Source organism: Molothrus aeneus, chromosome 7 (genome assembly GCF_037042795.1).
Source record: "Molothrus aeneus isolate 106 chromosome 7, BPBGC_Maene_1.0, whole genome shotgun sequence".
NCBI classification, from domain to species: Eukaryota; Metazoa; Chordata; class Aves; order Passeriformes; family Icteridae; genus Molothrus; species Molothrus aeneus.
This window is the reverse complement of record NC_089652.1, coordinates 27,358,420-27,379,943: the sequence shown is the minus strand read 5'-3', so window position 1 is coordinate 27,379,943 and position 21,524 is coordinate 27,358,420. Positions and strand designations below refer to the sequence as shown.

General features: G+C 40.9%; 1 protein-coding gene across 6 annotated transcripts in view; it reads left to right on the top strand.

The window, feature by feature from the left end:
• Nucleotides 1-21,524, top strand: part of CLASP1 (cytoplasmic linker associated protein 1) — a 155,426-nt gene that overhangs the window by 56,729 nt on the left and 77,173 nt on the right. For all 6 annotated transcript variants that reach the window (XM_066553544.1, XM_066553543.1, XM_066553542.1 and 3 more), the window contains exons 8-16: nt 11,929-12,081; nt 13,046-13,119; nt 13,778-13,870; nt 15,210-15,355; nt 16,094-16,229; nt 16,962-17,032; nt 17,981-18,040; nt 18,738-18,815; nt 20,658-20,825. In XM_066553544.1, the coding sequence (XP_066409641.1) occupies nt 11,929-12,081; nt 13,046-13,119; nt 13,778-13,870; nt 15,210-15,355; nt 16,094-16,229; nt 16,962-17,032; nt 17,981-18,040; nt 18,738-18,815; nt 20,658-20,825 (979 nt within the window). The remainder of the gene's footprint in view (nt 1-11,928; nt 12,082-13,045; nt 13,120-13,777; nt 13,871-15,209; nt 15,356-16,093; nt 16,230-16,961; nt 17,033-17,980; nt 18,041-18,737; nt 18,816-20,657; nt 20,826-21,524) is intronic.

The window sequence follows — 21,524 nt, the reverse complement described above, 5'->3', positions numbered from 1 at the left end:
CCTTTTTCTTTTAAAAGAGAAGGAGGGGGATATTTGTGCTTATTCTTTATAAAGTCTAATAATAAAGTCAAATAATAGTAATTATTTTTATCTGTGCTATGCATTATTTATATTGCAAGCACTTTGAGAAAGAGGCTTTCTTCTTTGTAGCACATTAAAGTTCCCCTGCTTGCTCGGAGTTTCATGTTGCTCTGAAATATGAATACCAAATTTAGTAGGCTGAAGTAATTAATGACAAAAGGAAGGAAAGTTTCAGCAATGTCTTCACTCTACCTTTTTGTCTGCTTTTCTCCCTCTGAGTATGACTGCTCTATTTGCTGTACCTAATGATGATTCTTTATGGGGAGGAATGTGGATGAAGGAGCAAAGATCTACCTTTTGTTATAAAGGTGTTGGGGAGTAGATGAAACAAGCTTCAGGAAAACAGAAGCCCTGCTGACTCTTAATATTTTATAAATTGTGACACATTTTTGGTTTTGGTGCTTTTCTCCTGTGACTTTTTTCCTTAAGCCCATGGTTTTCTTAAATTGAGGCTTTGAAGGATGGGTGAAAAAGGCCCAAGAAATTGATGTATCTCAGGAATTGGAGCTTTTAATTTGTAAATCAGGCATTCAGACTGTGCTTATATTTATTTGAAGCTTAAATATTTATTTGAAGGTTAAATATCAGTCTGAATTGTTTATGTTAGCCAGCCATGTGGAAACCATATGCTGTACTGAAGTATCTGTCAAATAGGCTACTAGTTGATGTACTGAAACTCTCTATGCTCACTTGAAACCATACAGAAGAAAATCTGAGATAATAGCAACTTTAAAAAAATCCTGCAAAGTTCTGCACACTTTTGGATTCACCTCCATCCCAAATGTATAGAGCTGGAAGCAGAATTTAGCCTAATGTGATGGTGATTAAATAAAGGAAATCTGATATTCTTATACATCTTCTGGCATGTGCTCTAATTCTGAGTTTCCTGCTCCACCTGCAGTCAGCTTCCTCGTGTACTTGGCCTTTGTTTCCACTGTGCCAAAAATGTGGAACTAATCCTATCTAGATCATACACAAATCTGTGTAGAGTAGTATTATTAATTATTGCCAGTGAACATGCATTCTAAAAATTACTGAACAAGCATTTTTTTCACTTAAAGTAAAACCTGTCTCATATTACTTACTAGTTTCTGCTTTTGCATCTTAAAAAAAACCCCAAACATTTTCAGTGACTACCTTTGGAGTCACTGGTCTTGAGTGATCATAATAAATACAATAAGATTTTTCTACAATGATCCTGAGAAAAGTGAAATGCTAGCTTTTCATTTACTGTGTTTACTCTCTTTAAGACTCTGGGGGTAAGAACCAAATGGGCTTGATTGTCAGGAAACCATTGCTTCCCTCTGCCAGTGTTAGCCAAAATGAGTGTGATGTGGGGAATGGGTATTTCTCCCCAGCTCTAAGGAGCTGCTGCTCTGAGCTCTGGTTGCAGTCGAATGTGTTCATGCAGACATTGCAAAAGCTGGCCTGGGCTGCAAACATTGGCCGGGTGTACTGGTGCTGAAGCAGCTTCTCAAAGGCTCTGCTTGCTCTCAGGGAGCTGTACTGAAGTGGAGGGGAGAAAGGAATGTTCCCAAGTCCTGCTTTTATTAGTTAGGAGTAGGCAGAAACTTGTGCCTTTTAGTGCATCAGGAGAGGGGCAGGCAGGCAGTGCTGCTGAATACTCCGGAGAAGCACCAGCATCAAGTCTGGCTCCCCATCCCTTTCCTTTGCTGACAGCTGCAGTGGAGATCACAGAGCCAACTCTTTAACTTAGTAGCCATTGTGGCAGGAGCTCAGAGGCACCTCAGACCATTGTTTGGTAACCATTTCTGGTTACAGAGCATAGCCTGGATCATAAAATTCAACTTTGGATTATTCTTAAATAAACAGAACTTGTCTGTATGCTTTGCTTGTACATGTGTCTTCACAGTCTGTAGTAATATGCATCTTTATAAAGATGAGCATTTATTTATGGTGGAAATTCCTGGTTATCAGGCTGGTCATGCCTGTTTTACTAGTTGATAATCTTTCTCAAAAGGCATGTAGGCTGGGGAGTTGTTCCATAGTTTTCCCTATGGTTTTTCCTTTGTCTCAACCGCCTTCAGTCTAAGACATTCTTATCTCATGATTATTGCCCACTGAGCATTTGACAGTATTTTAAATGGTCATCTAATTAAAGTACATTAATTATGCATTAGGCCAGGCATTCTGGATGGGAGTCACTGATGTGTGATGTGTGTAACACTGTACAGTTTTTGCCAGTGCAGTACCCATATTCTTGCATTAGCCTTTAACCAGACAGAATGCCTTGGGACAGAAGGCTCCTGTTTTCTGTGGCTGTACAGGCTGTAGGCTGACAGCCTTGTTTTTTCCTTCATTGTTCTGGGATAACTGCATCTATTTTGTGTTTTGGCTCAGAGGTGGCTGCCTGGAAAGTTTAGATGCCCCACCATCTCACAGGAGGTGCTGGACAACATGTTCCTGTTAGTGATTGCAAATATACACAAATGAAGGTACTGGAAAGGGCTGGTTCTGCAGCTTCCCCAGGTCCCTCCAGCACAGCTTACTGGCTTAACTTCACCGACCCAGCCATCCTCTGGGAATTAACCCAAAAAGAAACAAGGCTGCAGCTTGGCATTTTTATCTCCTTGTAGTTATCTCTAGAAAGCTTTCTCCTGCAGGACTTGGTGCATTAGCAGGCTTTACAGGATGTTCTGTGGTGGCTGGAAGTGGGATCTGCAGCATTTCTGTCCCCCCAATGTGCTCTGTGTTACTGGAGGCAATAAGATGCCTTTGCCTTTTTTTTGTAACAGCACTTTGTCCTAGAAACGTCAGGATGCTCTTTCCTTCCAAAAACAGCTCTGTGTGCTCCTTGTCAGTACTTTACACCTCAGTGTTCTGTGTGTTGAGAAGGAGCATCCCCTCAAGAAGTGATAAGTGCTAACAGTAGAAACTGCAGTTTCCTTGTGTTGACAATGATGGTGTTGGGGCAGTCAGCATCGAGGTGAGCTGCACTGGTCATTATTGCCCGAGGAGGCAGAAGGATCTGTACAGGGAGTGCCAACTGGGGAGTGCAGGCTGGAGAAGTGCCTCACCCTGTGAAGTCATGGCAGCAGATGGTGCAAATAGCTGGAAATCTGGACCTGGTTGTGGGGCTGGAGTCACCTGCCCTGTCTGCTCATGGGGCTCCTGCCATTCACTGGTGATAAACATTGCCCATTGGAAGGCTTCAGATTGTTGGTATGCCTGCTAATTAAGTTCCATAGGGTATAGGCAGTCCAGGTAAGACAAAATATCACATATTGATTCCACAGGTATCTCCTTGTTCCTTCAGGTTTTGGCAAATAAGCCCCAGGCTGCTGCCAGCAGGTGTCTCCCTGGGAGCTTAGTTTAATCTTGGTTGCTGTTTTCCTGTAGTGCCAACCCTGGGAAATACAGAGAACTCAGTTTTAGATGTGGCTAAACTTCAAGCAACCTGTAAGAACAACCAAATTAAAATTTTTATATCTAATATGTTGATTCTAATATATGATGTTATTTCTTCTTTTCCCAAGCCATTTGCAAATGTCCTTTTTTGAATATGCATAGAGCAATTTTGAAGATAATACTGGGAAAATAAGAAAACATTTGTGGCACTCCTTGCATCTTTAGTCAGAGGAAGAGAAAGGGACCAGTACAAAAAACTATTCAGGAATGGAGCTTAATCTAGGCTCTGGCAGTGCCCTGGAGTCTTCACACCCTTGAGAATGTCCCTCAGCTGTGTCTCAGTTTACTCACACATTACAATAACAACAAATACTTCTTGCTCTTGTTGAAAGGCTCGGCCTTTTAGTTACATTTATATAATTTTTAAAGCAAATGCTGTGCAAAGCTGATCACAGACCTGGCAAAGGAGGCTGTTGCCTGGGGTGCTGGGTGTAGTGTGGGTGACCAGCAGCTGGGTGATGCTGATGCCCTTTGCTGCCTGAATCCTGATGTTGGCTTGCTGCAAACACAGGGAGTCCAGGCTGTTGCTGTGAGTTTTCCAGCAAATGCAGAGATGGAGGTGAGAGCAAGGAAGGGGAAGGTTCATTGATTGCTCTTTAACCTGACACATCCCTGTTATGTGTGCATATGGAAATGGTGCCTGAGGGAGTTCCTGTGCCTCTGCAGAATGGAATTTTTCTGTCTTGTGAATGAAGGCAGAAGAATTAACTTTCTTTTATATAATTATTTGCATAAATAATTAAACTTCAGTAAGGCTGAGGCAAAATCTTAACATTGCCACTGCAGTGCAGCACAGAGGATTAATATTAAAGTGGGAAATAGTGAAATCTGCAGTTTGGGTATGACAGGATGCTGTGACAAGGCTCATTCCTGTAGTTCTGTCAAAAGATGTTTTCTGACTCTAAAAGATCTCCCTGAGCCATCCTGCATCCACAGTCTCTCATTGATTGGTATCTCTAGGGCCCAGGGACCCACTTTGTCTCTTTCATCTCTGAAGATTATGCTAATGAGAGCACAGTGAGGAGGGAGTAATAAGGCAATGCAATTAAAGGGTATTTTCAAGGGTCCAGAACAGAAGTGGGGCAGCACCCCCAAGCATAGTCAGCAGGGAAAGCCACAGCAGTTACACCCTGGTGTGGAGTGTGTTAGAGGCTCTGAAGTAGCTGGGGTGTTCGTGAAGGCTGGGGACTGTGTGGACAGCCTGGCAGGGAATGGAGGGTGGATGCCCCACAAGGCATAATGACCAACCTCTGGGAAACCACAGGGGTGAGAGCAGGGCAGGGAGAAGCTCCTTTTGCTCTTTAAATTGAAACTTTATGTAAATGTGTGGGCTTTTGGGGTGGGTGTGTTTTTCCAAGGTATGCGCTGTGGATTTCCTGGTGCTCTTGAGGTCTGGGGGAAGGCTGTGTGGCTGGCTGGAAAAAGCACTGTGGGAATATTGTATTTCCAAGGATTACTTTGAGGAAAGTAAATCCTTATCTCTGTCTCTTCTCCACTTTGATTTTGCCTTATGTACGTGTCTGTCTCTCGGTTACTTAATTTTTAAAAATCATTATGGGGTAAAGGCTGTGTCTGTGCAGCTCCTCACACATGGGTGTTTGATTCTTCTTTAGGTGTCTGTATGAACTGTAGTAAAGTAATTGGTGAAACTTATAAATCCTAGCTCTTAATGAATTTATTTCAATATTTGATGCTTTTGTGAATTATTTTGGTTATTTGAGCTGGTGTTCTTTCACTCAGTATCATAGATATTATGTTGTCTGCTATTGATATTTAATTAAGATGATAAGAGTGAAACATTTGTACCACCTCTTTCCTAAATCTGCTTAAAGCTAATGGAGATTTTCATGTGGCTGAAAACTGGCTAAGTGACAGTTTCACTAACTCTTAAAAACTCCCATTTCCATGTGTGTTTCATGAACAGAAGTTTCTTAAAAGTTTTGTTTCCTGTGCTCTTAGTTGTGCTAGTGCTCATAGATGCTATTAGAGAGGGCATGCTGTGACTTGTTGACAAGATGGCATTAATACTGTCAACATTATGGTTAAAAAAAAGTTCTGTTTTGAAGTAAACAGGCTCATTACATCCTTTTAATTTGTCTCTTGTTTTCAAGTCTTTAAAACTCTTGTTCTCAACCATGCCCGCAGCCATCCATCATGGCTACATCTTAAATTGGAGTCATCTAATTCCAGGATTGAAAATTTTAATGTCCCTCAGAAAAGTAACTTATATCATCATAAGTTGCATGATTTCAGATCAGTCTTCTGAAGGATGATTTTGTTTGACTTACCAGGCCAGTCCCTGAGAGCAGATTTTGGATGTTGCTGGGCTGTTGCTTATTCTTGGAGATGGAAGTTGGAATTTACTTTCCATATTTGTGTCTGCCTAGTCTGGGGTTGGATGTGGTCAGGTCAACGTGTGCAACAATTTCCTCATACCAGTTTGGTAAAGTCAATTTTATCATACTGATATGGGTTTAATAAATATAGGGTTCCTCACTAGACAGGAATGTGCTTTTTAAATTATTTCTATGCCTAAATGTTCTTCTGCTTACAGAGGGATGGCAGGCATGAATACTGTGAAATTGCTGTCGTTGGGTGCTTGGGTCTAAGCAGTCTGTGTATTAGAACAATAGCATATGTAAATACAATGTATTTGGAGCAGAAGACAATTCCAGGTGCTACTTCTTTGAGGATTTTTCATTTCCTTTGTGATAAGAAAGTTGAAGACCTATTAGATTCATTAGGTAGTGATTAGACAGAATGAGGCAGCAAACAAGATGATGGCTTTCCTTGCTAAGGAGGGAAAATGGAAGCATTTGGGATTAATAAAAAGCATGTGGTGTTTAAGAATTATTAAAGCAAAAAGCATTTTGCACCTGCCTCGCCTGACATTCTTGGCCTGAGTCTCTAAGCACCACCTTACCTGTGGCTGATGGCAGCTGTGTTGTTTATTGTATATATTATTGCCATAAATACATTGACTAGACTTGCATTGTTGAAACCTTATTCAGAAAAACTCCCACCCATAATAATGTGGATTGTAGTTTAAATAGGGTGATATATGTGAGATAAGAGAAAAAAAGCCAAGGTACTGGGTGATATGCATGTCCTTATCATTGTTCAGCCCCTGGAGCAGTTCATGCTGAAGTCAGGTTTTTGGGACTCCACTTCAAAGCCAGTTGTGAAGGAGATGAGGTGGTTCAGCACATGGTGCCAGAAGGCAGCAGCAGGGGTGGGCTGGGACTGGAGCTGGTGACTGGGTCAAGCTGGGATAACTGGATATGATGGGAGAGAGAGGGGCAGGTGGCATTGGCAGGACTGACCAGGGTCACTGAGGCCAAGTGGGTGGCTTTTTAGGTGCAAAACACTGCCTGGTGTGGAGAGTGGGAAGGAGGAGCTGTGTCTGGGGCCAGGGAGAGCAGCTGGGACACTGGGAGATGGCCAAGCAGGAAACCTTAATGATGTGCTGTGCCCATGGACTTCTGCCTGTAGCTGCCACTCCTTTGTTTTAAAACACTTAATCCTGCTGAGGACCATATGCATGTCTCTTTATCTTTAGTGGGTTTATAACTCATTTTCATGGAGAAACCTCTACAACACCTGTGTTGGAGTCGGACAGCCTTGCAGCTAACCCATGCCTGGATTTCATGCGTGCTAATGGGAAAAGGCTTCTAACCTCAGCTGAAGCTGTCTCGCTTGGACACCCAACAGAGGGTGACAACAGAAGTCACAGCTGGAGATGGGGGTGCCAGATGCTGCCCTGGGGGGAGGGCATGAGCTGAGATGTCAAAGGGGTGTCTGTCTCAAAAATATGGTCCAGTGCTCATGGACTTGTGACTGGCAGAAAGGATTAAAGAGGAACACACCCTGTTTCCTTTGGCATTGGTAGTTCTGCTGGTATGTGTTCTTGGCTTGTAAAGGGCTCTCAGATCTTCAGGGCGCTGGGCTTTGTCCACCTAGTGGGGATTGAGCATGGAATCTGGAAGTGCTGTAATGTTTGTCAGCTTTAGCAGCTACCTGTCTGCTCCTGGTGGAGCATGCCATAGGAATGGTGGGAGGCAGGTTCCTCTGGTATTGTCCACTTCCATCTGCACCCAAAAGAGGGATTCTTCTGAGAGTGTTGCAGGTGATTCATGCAAGAGGTACCCATCCTGCCTGTTTCAGCTGCTCTGTTGCTTGGAAATGGAACAGATGATGAGTGGGCACAGTGGGCCCAGGACAAGTTTAGTCCTTTACAGAGTAGAATCTGAAGACCATAGTAGGCTATCTTTGTGAGGAACAGATATGATGGAAAGCTCTCTTCCCAGTCTGTCATCACTACAGAGTATCTGTCTTCTCTAAAGCTTACAAACAAATAACTAAAAGATTTGAATCTGACATCCTAAAATTTTTTAAAGCCAGAAAACATCTTTTTTCATTGGAAAGGACATTGGAGGCTCTGCTTTAAAAGGTCCCAGGCTGGTGGTACAGGCAAGGGAAGTGCTGGCCCTTGTTTACCATGGTTCCTGAGTAGCAGCTTCTTGTCCCCACTTTTCACCTTGCCCAGACCTGAAGGGGTTACGTTTTAAAATGAATAATGACTAAATTTATTCGTCATGGACAAATGATGACAGCTGTTGAGATGCTCCTGTTAGCGCTTCCCAGGGGATAAAGTCAGGCTGGCTCCTAGTGCAAGGCAACCGAGCCAGGCACACTCAGCTCATCTTCATCCTGGATTATTTGTCCTGGCTTCCCCTCGCTAGTAGGGAATTTCCTCCCTAGAAGTAAACCCAAGTTTCCTGGGCTGAAATGGGTGTTGCTAAGAAGAATTGCGCAGATCTGCAGCCGTAGAGAGAGAGGACAGAGGCCATGGCTGTTTAAATCCACGTGTGAAGACAGCATGCTTAATGAATCCGAGGGGCAAGGATTGATTATGTTGTGGACTGAAAGCCGCGGCGCTCCGTGAAGCACTCTTACATCTGGGCACGCTATGGAAAATATGAAGGAATGTTGAGGAAGCTTATTTGCAGAAGGATATGTACTTGTAAGCAATTTTCTCTTCTTCTTAAATAATGTAAAGGAATTGAAAAACGTAAAGCAGATTGTCTTCTCTCTGTCTCTGAGACAGCAGAGTGGCGAGCAGACAAAGGCCTCTTTTATAAGGGCATGTCTTTGACAGAGAGTACTGTAAGGTCCTTATAAAAGAGCACTGGGGTGTCTTGTGATGGGAGAATGTCAATGGTAATTTAATGTTAGAGTGGGGCACCGATTCTGCTTCAGTGCACCTCAGCTGGTGTCCTGAGAGTTACACCCGTGCTGAATTTGCCATTTGCAGATATGATGAAAAATATGATCCTGGTTCAAATTATTATTATGATCAGGAATCAATGGGTGGCAAAGAAAAAAAAGGGTTTTGTAACAATAATGTATAGTAGCTTGGTTTTCTGTTCTTTTCTGTACTCCTGTGTCCAGGTTCCTTTCTGTTCTTTGTTTCTCTTTCTGTTCTGCACACGTGCTGCTGGCGGACTTGATGTGCAGTTCTGAACGTGGTGCTGTCATTCTGCACTGCTCAGATGAGAAAATGCTGTTGGGTTATTGAAGGGGTTTTCTGGTTTGATAAATATGTAATGCTTAGTTTGCAGACTTAACGAGCAGGAAGATGCGATTGTAATCCAGTCATCCCCAGAACTGTGGGTGGGCTGGTTTGATTTTTGGAGTGTTGTGTTTTTTGCTAATGCTCAGAAAAGCCTGTTTTAGAAAGAAATTATAGTCTATTTAGTTGCTAAAATACTACAGGAGTGCAATGCTTTTAATATCTGGATTTTTTTTAGTTTTGATTTATTATATGAAATAGGAAACCACACCCTCTTCTCCCTTCAGTGGGCTGAGGCTTTAAAAATGCATATAGAAGAGGAAGTGAGTTAACTAAGGCTGCATCCAGATAGTCTGAAATGCAGCTGATGGAGAATTTTATTACCTGATGAAAGAGGCTATGAACCACTAAAAGTACCTTTTGTTTCGAATATGACCAACTTGCTCCTGGCTGTTAATACACACATGTCAAATGATAGTTTGCTAAATATTTATACAGGAGCTTTTGAAATAATTTTACCTGGAACAAGTTTTGCTTGAAGTTTTTGGATTGAATGGCTGTCCAAGTCTTTCTGAATCACTTAAACCTTGTCCTAGAGGCTTCAGAGATTACACATTTTAAAGCCTATTTTGATCTGCTCTGACCTTGGTGCAACTCACACCAAGTAGTGTTTTTGAAATAATTCCTGTTTGAACTAGACTGTGTCCTTTGGGGGGAAAAAAATTCAGTTTTGCTTTTTTAAGAACTGCCTATGGTAGAATTCACTGGGTGATGCACCTCCTAACCTCACAGAGGGTCAGCCCTGTGATTATTGAAAAAAATGGAGGGGGGAGCAGGGGGAAGAGAGGGAAAAAAGGCAACTCAGAATTTAATTTGTTTTTAACCTCTGCCAGTTACCTTGTTGTATGTTTTTCTATTAGGTGAGAAACAATATTATTAAATCACATTGGAAAACTGTGTTAATAAATCTTCAGTAGCTGTGTTAACACAGAACATAATCAAGCAACTTATTAGGAATCTGGCTAGACTAAACAATCTCTTGCAGAGAATTTTCATTTAATTGAATTAAAAACATATTTTCTAATCCTTTAATCATTTTCATGATTGTTCCCTAAGCTCTTTTCAAATTAGTTTTGAATTACATTTGTCAGAACAAGACTGGTGTCAATAGGGAGATAGCATGGTCTCCATGGCTGCCTTCAGGCACCGTGTTAAAGAGACAGTCCACATCCTAATTGTGGTTTATATTCTCTTCATCTGTGTGACCTGAAATTTATCTAAGTTCTTTTCACTTTTGCCTTGTTCACTTTTTCCTGAACAACAGTACAATAATAGGAATAGAACACCAGTTATTATTTTACCCCTTTCCTTTAGAGTTGTTTTTTTCCCCTAGCCCTTTCCCATATTTCAAGACATCTTAAACATCAAAATGAAGAGATGTCCTTGTCCACCTGTTTTCACTTTTTGGATGCTTTTGTGTACCTGCTATGCCAATATTGAGTTGTGATTGGTGTATGGCATCATGTGCACTGCTGCACATCAGAAATGGGGTGTGTAGGTTTTTAGATGATCTGTGATAGTTCTCCTGTGTCCAGCTGCTAATAAGCCAGTGCCACTTAGGGCAGAGAAAACTGAAGGTGGTTGAGTTGAGAACAAAACAGGCTTTTGTTCCTGTTCTTTTGCCTCCCCAAGACTATGCCTGTACTGTTATCAAGTTATTTTCTTACTTTCAGAAAGCTCAGCCTGTATTAAATTTCACTCATTAGTGTCTCACTAGGAGCCTGTATTTGTTACTAGAAGTTCCCAGATGCTTTTCTGGGCAGGGATGGATTAAAGCACCTGCTTGACTTTTTGCCAAGTGCAAATTGTGAAGGAAATGTTCCTAATCTGGTGGAGAGTGAGTGTGTACCTTGGGCTGCTGGAGAGGGATGGGCATGAAGCTGATCTCAAATCTTCAATGAAGTGTTCCTGTGGAGAAGCTGAGTGATGGGGGCTGAGCTGGCTTTCTGGCCTCAATAATTACGTGTTCCATCTATATCAGCTGCCCAACTGCTTTGTCACCTTTCAACCTAAGGCTGTTTTTTCAAGTGAATTAGCTAATCTGTGTAAAACTGCAATATAAGCAGTCCTTTGGAATTGAAGTAACCTTGACTGAGAATCAAAGCAGCTGTAATTAATTTTTAGTTAATTTATGATCATGTTTGGTGGTAGAGGCTGAAGTTGGATGTACACAGAATGCTCTATAGGGTTTAATGCACCTTATAATGATGTTTTTATGAATTTGAGGAAACTTTTTGTATTTCCTTGTAAGGAGTCTCTGGTGTTAAAGAGTTAAAGGGGATTTGTAGCTCCAGATGGGTCTGTGATTAATGGTCTGTGGTTCATCAACAACATGGGTGTTGCCATGTGAACTTTCCTGGGTGACTGTTTATCCTTGGTCTGATGCAGACAGTTGCTGCTGGATCTTGGATTTGCTTGTGGTCTTAGTTTCACTACAGTCTGTGTCAAAAGAGCTCTTGGAGACACAAATGTGAGAGCTGCAGACTGTCAACACCCCAAGTATTTTCTGGGGCTTGCATCTTTTTGCTGTAGATTTGAAGTTCATTCTTGTCATCTGAATGCATTCATTGAATGGTTTATAACATAGTGGCTGCAGCAGTGAAGGATTGGGTTCAGTGAGCTGGTGGCATTCCATGACTAACTGGATTTTAGCGTGAGGACGCTGCTGAGATGGGAGCTGGCAGAGCAGGCTGGAAAATGTAGCATGTTTGCCATAACACAGGCATGTTCCTTGGGACATCTCTTTGCTTCATTGGTCTTACAGCTGAGTGTGGTTTTTTTGGCAGATAAAATTTTTGATGATGAAGACTCCGTGGATGGGAACAGACCTTCCTCAGCCAGCTCCTCTACATCTTCAAAGGCCCCTGCAAACTCACGCAGAGTTGGGATGGGCACCACCCGCAGACTTGGCTCTGCACCTCTGGGCTCCAAGTCTTCAAGTAAGCCAATAGCCTGTATAAATTGATGTGCCTGTGAAGTATTTACAGTGTTTATACTGAGCTTCTTGCAAGCACTTCCAGACTGGCCCCCAGAATCCAGTGTCAAATTTTTCCTTATGCAGTCATTATGTCTGTGTTCTCTGCATGCCACAACCAGTCTGGTAGGATGAATCTCCAAGTAATCCCCACATCCCCATAATTTGTTTTGCATTTTGTGAGAGGTTGCACCTGTGTGGTTGTGCACTGAGGGTTGTGAGTAAATCATGTTGGTGCTCCAGTGTGTAGATTTTTTTCTTTGTAGTTTCAACTCTATCTGAACTGGGGCTGCTTATAGCTACATAAACTATATAGGCACACTTCAGCCCATGCAGTCTAAACCTGACACACTGGCTTTCTTTTAAGACCTTTGGGCATTTCTGGTAATGAAGGTGCAAAAAAGGATACTGATCAGTCATTCTGAATGTTAGCAATTATTTTACATGTAGCTCTAATTTTATATGTGTCCTAGGGAAAGGGAGAAAGTTCCCTATATCAGGCAGTCTCTAATCTGATTAGTATTCCAGAGACTGTTTATCTTCCTTATCGTTCGCCTGTTTGTGCACCTGTCAGATCTCCACCTTCATCTATTATAGATGGGATTAAATCCTTTAAAATAAAGTCTCCCATATAATTAAAGTAAGTATTCCCTTTCATCTTTCAGACTGTGTCCCCTAACTGTTGAGTGACTACTGTAATGACTTCCCTAATGTGCTCTGTGTGCCTGTGAGTTGTAGGATGCCATGAATGCCTCACCAGTGCCTGGCACTGAATTTCCCTGCCTCTTGGCTTTCATTACATCTGCAGCACTCCCAGGCTGCATGGGTGGTGAACTTTCTCCTGATTAAGTGCCTTGATAGCTGGTGGTTTCTTAATTGATTCTCTTGTTGATAACAAGATTGAAAAGGCTGTTTCATTTGTGTGTCAGCAGCCAAAGAGGGGGCAGGTGCTGTGGATGAAGAAGACTTCATTAAGGCATTTGAAGATGTCCCTACAGTTCAGGTAAGTAGAGTTAACTGTTAAACCATGCTGTACTAAAAAGCAGAGGGTGGATATAGGATCTCATGCTAATCACTGGTGAATTGTGCTTCATTATGATGTTGGCAAATCTTTAAGGGGAAAGCAGGTTAGAAGTTGAAGGGAGGCAGGTTTTAAATAGTGGGGTGTGCTAGTAGTTTATGTGAAACCCTCTGGGAACTGAAAGCTTTAAAGTGACTTGTGTCTCAGGAAGCACTGCTGTTGTGAGTGTGAAAACTGCATGTTTGCTGATTTAGCTGGATAGCTGAGATGCATCATGTATCCCCTCTCCTTCACTGGAGCTTTATATTTGGGACTGCTGAACAGCACATGTGTCTACTCATGATCTTCTGTAGGTTTTGACTAATATAGCCACTAGTAGCTGCAGGAATGTTGCTTAAAATTGTGAAACTATAGTAAAATAATGCAATACGATCATTTAATCATCTTGTGATAATTTTTAAATTTTTAGTTGCAGGCAATGGGTATAAATTCCGTGCATTGCGCGAAGTCAGTTGTGTCCAAGGCTAGCACATGATGTTTAAGCATTGAGGTGCAAAGGACATAAGAATGAGTTGGGAAATAATCTGATTTTATGGAGTAAATCCTGCATTATGGTGCTACTCTGTATTTCAATTTGTAGATTTATTCCAGCCGGGATCTTGAGGAATCCATAAACAAGATCAGAGAGATCCTATCAGACGATAAACATGACTGGGAACAGAGAGTTTCTGCGGTAAGTAGTGAATTTAGATAGGATCTCTATTAATAGAAGCTTTTTCTACACTGAGCTTAATCCCACTGAGGGTACTGAGAAAACCTCGGACTAAGGCTGGAATGCAGTTTTAGTGGTGAGCACCTGTTATGTTCCACCAAACTTGAGGGAAATGTTTCCTTGTGAGACTGAATTTAAGCCACACTTGTGAGGGAAATTGCTCTTTGGTATACAAGAGTCTGTTGAGACAGCATCAGGTTGAACTGGAAGTTGTACAGCAAATCCAGGTTCAAAGCTAGAAATTTGCTAGCAGGTGCTAAAATCAAAATGTCAAGTCTTACTCAGAATATTTTAAAACTTACCTGATAAGGCAGAAAATTACTTTGCTTAGAGAGAACTTATTTATACTTCTGCAAAAGGAAGGTGTAAAGTAATTCAGCAACAATCTACACACTTAAGTTTTGAATAAATAAATATGACTGTGGGAAGTGTGGAAGTGGAAAATTGGATGTTATATGCATGTCAAGACCAAATACTATTTACTGAGGTGAGCTGTGTTTTCATGATACAAATAGATGCACAGTCTTGTCTACACAGTAGACTTTCATCACTGGTGTAGCAGCTTTGCCATGTCTGTCAGACCCTGTATTACAGATCTGAGTGGCAGACTGGGCTGATTCAGCTTACTTCTGTTAAATTTGATTTCTGTACTGAGTAACAGGGAGCTGAAATTGAGCCCATGTGCTGATGCACTGGTGCATGGGAGGGCCTGTGAAGGTGTCAGAGGATTGTCTGTAGGGTGAGATGGTGGTCCCTGTAATATTAATAGGAAATTTCCCATTTTGATGGGGTCAAGGTTCCCCTTCTGCTAGAGCCAGATAACTGTTTTAATGAAGTCAATGGACACATTCTGGGTATAAGTCATTATTACCCGGGCCTGAGTGTGAACCATGCCCTTTAAGTCTAGATATCGTTTAAACACAAGAGTCAGCTGTGAGATTACCTAAACATTAGAAGCTGCTGTAAATAAGAGAGCAAAGGGGAATGTTTAATATACCTTTTAGTTTAAAAAAAATATTGTTTGGGTTATTAATGATACAATTTGAATAGCTGAATGCAACACTTCTGGATTTCTTTAAGTTAGCAAGGATGTTTAGCTTATTGTACTTAGTATGTTAGCTAACCATGGGTTGAATATAAGATAGGAAATAATAAAATTGCTTGGACATCAAGAATCAACTTCCTCAATGCATGTAGATGAATAATTGCACAAAGAAACCTGGAACCAGGTATTGGTCTTGAGCTGTCCTTTTATTTGCTGCTCATTAACAGTCACTGATTTCTTTTATACTCCTAACAGTTGAAAAAGATCCGCTCCTTACTTTTGGCTGGAGCTGCAGAATATGATAACTTCTTCCAGCACTTAAGACTTTTGGATGGAGCATTTAAATTATCTGCTAAAGACCTGCGCTCTCAGGTTGTCAGAGAGGCTTGTATCACCTTGGGGTGAGTTTATTTTCTGTGTGTGTTTAAAATGGGATGTAGAAGAAAAGGAACAGGCATTGGTTAAAACACAATTAGGATGCAGCTAGTGCTAAATAGTTAAAGCTAGAATATGATTTGTCTGCATCTGTTTGGAACTCCATCATGTAGGCCACTAATTATAATTCTGCCAAGCTGTGTTCCTAAATACTAAATAATGCTGATGTGGGATGCACAGAATGAATGAGCAAGCACAAGTAGGGAAGCACTGAACAATAAAGCTGGAAATGTTTATGTTTTGTTCATAAACATTTGTTCAGGGTTCAGATAGAGCTAGTTTTTATTTCCAATGGTCTGTCCTTTGTGAAATACTTCAAGAAAAAGTGTGCTGCAGTGTTTCTGACATGTTTTTTGTTTTTTTTTTAATAGAGAGCTTCAGAAAAGTTGTAATATAAACTAACAAAAAATATTCTATCACCTTGATCCCATTTGTTTGATAATAAATTTTTAGCTATGCTAGTTACTTTATTTTATGCTGACCTTACTGTTTCTCAGGGTTCAGATGAATACAGGACACAAGTTTGAAATGAAAGGAAAGGAACTGTTTTTTGAAACATGGTGTTATCTGTCCTTTGGAGTTGGAGAGGAGGTGACAGTTGCAAAGATTGAGATGTCAGATGTGCTTATGTCACATGTTCTGTACAAGTATGACTTGCTTTATCTTCAGCTCACTTACCAGCATGACTTCATTCTGTGTTTCAGACATTTGTCATCAGTTCTGGGAAACAAGTTTGACCATGGGGCAGAAGCCATCATGCCAACAATTTTTAACCTAATTCCAAATAGTGCCAAAGTCATGGCCACTTCTGGTGTTGTAGCAGTTAGATTAATCATTCGAGTAAGTATACATCAAAAGAGAACAGTTTTATAATTTCCAAACACTGCAGTGTTTCTGATGAAATATGAAATATGAATGCTGCTGCAATAAAAATAAGATTCATGCCTAATCTACTTTTCTGATAGTGCTGGGTTTGCCTGTTTCAGATGTTCTGCAGCCTTGTGCAGATGATGCTTGTTAAGCTCTGCCAAGATAGTAGGGGAAATGTTTCTTTTTGCAGGGCAAGATATTTCCATCTCTCTAAGAGCTGAGCAAACATTTTTCTTTGAAAGGGTGTTAGACCAGCCTTGCAGCACAGACTCATCCTCTTCATTATGTTCTAAAATACCTCACAGACAGTCCATGTTTCTCAAAAGTCTTAGTTCACAGTGGTGACTTCTGCCTAGTGATTCATTGGGTAAGCCATAGGTAGCCAAATGTCTCTAAAATTGTCACCATTGGCAGTTCAGATCCTCCTGCAGTGACTTCAGCTACTTGACTCACTAGAGAGTGTCATTATAGAAGAAAATCAAGTATTTGTTAAAGGTGTTTTAGCTGATAAGTTGTAAAGTATTTTTGATATTAAAAATCTGCCATATCTGTTAGTGTTCCTTTATCTCGCAGTTCCATTTTTAAGCATTGAGCAACAATAAGGATCTGAGAACTGGGCTCAGGTGGCTGAAAGAGATGGTCTTTCATTCTGTGGAATTGTTGTGTAAATATTTCTTCCTGTTCTTGTTTCTTTACTTCCAGCACACGCACATCCCTCGGTTAATACCCATCATAACCAGTAATTGTACCTCCAAGTCTGTTGCAGTTAGAAGGTGAGAATTTAGTTTGCATTTACTGGTTTTTCCTAGTAAATAGATGCTTTCTGAAAATGTGAATGTATTTGTTGTTATTTGTGAAAAGGGTTGCAAACACTTATTGTAACATGAATCTCATTCTTGTCCTTGATTTGAGTTCAAATTCAAAGTCAGCTATCCTGCACAAACTGCATCACTGCAGAGAGGAAAAGGCATTTTTCCACAAGAAGAAATGTTTTTTAAATTAATTGTTGTCCTTACATGTTGTTATAACAACATATTATTTTGGCATTTTTACAGACAAGTTCCTATTCCCCACTTCTGGCTTGTTTTCTTTGAGCCAGTAAATCAGTCTTACAGGAAAACATCATCTGGAAGGGAAGTTGGACTGAATGGTCTAATGATCCTTTCTGCACTTGGAATCTAAGTGCTTCAGTCCACTACCTCACTGGGAGACTCTTGTCTCCTCCTTATGCATTAACTGGCTCTCTTTCAGTTGGACAAAAGGAAGGGCTTTTTGGTTGCTGTATTTTGGACAAACCTTGAACACATTTCAGCACACTTGTGCCTTAAGGTTCTTGAAGTGAGGAAGGGAGAGTAAAGTGGGAAGGTCTCTCCCCACGTGAGGCAAACTGTGAGGTTTCTGTGTGAAGCCTGGACTAAGAGGTACAGAGTGTCAGTGTCAATCTCCTGGGCCTTATCCTGTTTAATGAAAAAGGAAGCTTCCAGGATTGTTTTATGGCAATTCCTCTCTTCACACTTCCCTGTAGCAAGCTGCCTCCAATTAATACTTCTGACTATTTATTAATGATTTTAGAGCTGTTGATATTTTTATTAGGGTTAATACTGAATTTTGACATCCCAAAACACTTCCTAAGCAAACATGGCTGTTTTTCACAGTCAGGTATATCAAAGCCAGTGTGCCCCAATTGACTTAAACTCAGCATTTCTTCTCTCTTTTCTCAGGCGCTGCTTTGAATTTTTAGACTTGCTGTTGCAGGAGTGGCAAACACACTCCTTAGAAAGGTAAGTTCTGAATACAAGTGAGTTTGTTCTCTCCTACTTATCTGGGGAGAAGGAGATAATTTCCTGGGTCATTCTGGAGAAAGGATCATTTAGAAGAGAAGATCATATTAGATAGCTGTAGTAGAGATGTTTTTGCCACCCAAAACCAACACGTATGCACATACACTGTTTGTTCTCTCAGAGTCTGGTGAGTATGTCTCCTATGCCAGCCTTGGAAAACCTGGCTGAGCAAATCCCTGAACTCAATAACTTTTGTTTAACAATTTTTTTCTCCTTTTGCACCCTGAAGTGAGATGGTGAGGTGAAGTCTGCTGCATGTCTTATCAGGAGCTTCTGAGACGTCTGCATTACTTCAGACTAGTGACCAGTTGAAGTAATTGTGCAAAGAGAGGCTTAGCCCTAGAGTGCACAAGACTATTTAGGGGTTAGAAGACTGTTCTAGAATCAAGGCAGTTTGGATAGTTAAGTAAAGGTCTGTGAAGGATGCTGCTTGCTGTTTCCTAGACAGCAGTGTAGATGAAATAAAACTGACTTGTAAGAATAAATAAATAAAGGGCACAAAAGATCCTTGATTGCAATGAAAGGATGTAGTGAACTGTTTGTTCTCAGAAACCAAGGCAAAATCAAATTAGTCATTTCTTTATAAGTGTGGCATGTCTTTCTGAACTGCTGGATAATATTTTCTTTCTTATTTCAGACACATATCAGTGTTGGCTGAAACAATAAAGAAGGGAATTCATGATGCAGACTCTGAAGCTAGGATAGAGGCAAGAAAGTAAGTGGAAGCTGTTGTTGGTGTCTCTTCTTCCTCCCCTTCTTTGTCCCTGTTTTATGAGTCAGTGATACTGAATAGTTGAGACAAAAATCCAGTTAAGATACATTCTCCTGACTTCCCAGTTGATGGAAAAAAGGGAGGGGTAACCATTCTGTACAGTTCCTTGTGGAGGGGAAACAGAGAAGGATGTGCTGATCCTTTTTTCCTGTGATCTAGTAACAGACAGGTGGGAATGCTTTAAAACTCTGTCAGGGGAAGTTCTGGCTGGACATCAGGGAAGATTTCTCTCCTAAGAGAGGGGTCAAACACTGGAACAGGATTCCTACAGAAATGGTCAATGCCCCAGGCCTGATTCAGGGGCACTTGGATAATGTCCTTAACAACAGACTTCAACATTTGGTCAGCTCTGAATTGGTCAGGCAGTTGGACTAGATGTCTCTTAGAGGTCCCATCCCACTGAAGTAGCCTATTCTATTGTTATTTGCTACTCTTGAAATCAAAGTCCTTGTGCTAGTACACTGCTAAATGGTATCCTAAATTAAGGTAGTATTTTATGACAGTGAAAAAAAAATTGTGTATATCTATAGGAAATTTTAATATTTGCAATTGATTTTATTCTTTTGCAGATCTTATGCATTTCCATTAGTATGATCATACTTACAGTAGTGTGCTGTGTACCAGGGTCCTGTTTTTTTGAACAGAACACTACAGGAACATTTTTCTGCAGAAAGAGGATAGTGTAAAACATAAAAACAATGAATAATACATTTTATTAATCTAAATGCTGTGTTTTAAGCAGTGGTGTTTCACAGTAGGATGCTTAAATCCTTTTGAAAGGCAGCATGTCCATCACTGAAAATTACAGTAGTCACTGAGACTTCACAGCAGGTGACTAGTTAAGCTGAATAGACAGCAAGGAGAATGGCATGGGACTTCAGAGAGCATGCTTAATTCTCTCTTCCCATGTTTATTCAATAGTAATGTGGCTGATTGTGAGACAGAAATTTGTTTTCTTCTTGTGATGGGAGAGTGCATGTGGCTTCTCTGAGGACTGGCTGTCACGCAAACAATTCTTGATTCATTTGATCTGATGATCTTACTTTTGAACTGCCCATTAGTTGCCCCTTGAAAAGTACTGAGAGTCTTCATCTCCTTTGTGCCTCAAGAGTGAATGGTGTTTAGCCATCAGCCAGGAGGTTTGAACCATAGAGGAATTCTTCCCTCATCTTAAAATGCTCTTTTATTTTCATCATGGCACTGATTTGAAGTGCACGTGAGCCTCTCTTTCCTTTTTCTTGTTGGTTTGGTTTTTTTTGTTTTTTTTCCAAAAAGACAGGCAGCAGCCTCAACTCAGTACAGAGACATGTCTCTGCAGCATTCTTGGGGACCTGTTGGTTAAACTTAAGAAAGGAAACAGCAGCTGGTGTTTTCCTCAGTCAGGCCCATTCATGTGTGTTCTGCCTTTGGCAGGCTTTGAAGTAGCTGCTGCACACCCAGTCCCAAACTAGTGTCAGTCTGGTGGGCCTGCAGTCTCCCATGTGCAGTAGACAGCTGGGAGGATGAGGGCTTCTTCCCTAATGCAGCTTTGTTGGCTGGCTACTCCTGCTTTTACAACAAATGCACCAAATGGTTTTTTATTTGCTTTGTCTTTGTGCAGCTGTTTGAGCAATACAATGGTTGAAAATGCTGTTTGTCTTAAATGTGTCAGGGCAGTAGGAGCTTGGAAATGGCTGGGCATTGGCCCCACCGATGGGTATAGTGAGAAGGGCCCTGGCTGTGCCTTTGTGCCACAGCCCCTAAAGCGTGACAAGGGGGTGTTCACAGTTCTGTGCCTCATTCCAGGTGCTACTGGGGTTTCCACAGTCACTTCAGCAGAGAGGCTGAGCATTTGTACCACACCTTGGAGTCTTCCTACCAGAAGGCCCTGCAGTCCCACCTGAAGAACTCTGACAGCATCGTGTCCCTGCCACAGTCGGATCGCTCCTCCTCCAGCTCCCAGGAGAGTCTCAAGTAAGGCTTTCTGTGTCACTGCCTCTCCATCTGACCAACTGCTGACAGACAGCTCCATTAAACTGAAGGGAGCCATCGCATTGCTTTGGCTCATCTGGTCATTTTTTGGACTCTACACTTGGTTACTCCAAGCTTGATCTGTCTGTTTGTTTGTTTGTTTGGGTTTTTTTTACCCAACACTATATGAACAACAAAACCTTGTACTGGCTTTAAAATATAATTATTATCTTGACTCCATAAATAATTTTCTAGGAAGCTATTTGTGCTCAGCAGATAATGTTAGTTATTCCTTTCAGGTGCTTAAAACAGGGCTTAGATTAAAGTTCTGCCTTTAGCATTAATCCTAGAGGTTTAAGTCTGTCTTTTTCCAGATAAAAGAAAAAAAATTACAAACTTGAGTTGTAACTGCAGAATCAATATGTAACTCTTATGTATTTAATCTACTCTCAGATATACAGTCAACTTAGTTTCCAAATGTGTATGATTTAAGTGTAAGACCTATATGAAAATATCTGTAACTTACTGGTGTAACTTTTTAATTCTACAAAAAATTTTCTTAAAAATCTTTTTTTTTTCACACAAATAATGTGAGTACTAATTTATTTCTTAATGCTTTTATAAATAATTTCATGGTGATGCTGTATTCTTAAACAACAAGCTTTGGTAGTTTATTCCTGCATATAAATAATTTCCTGTTAA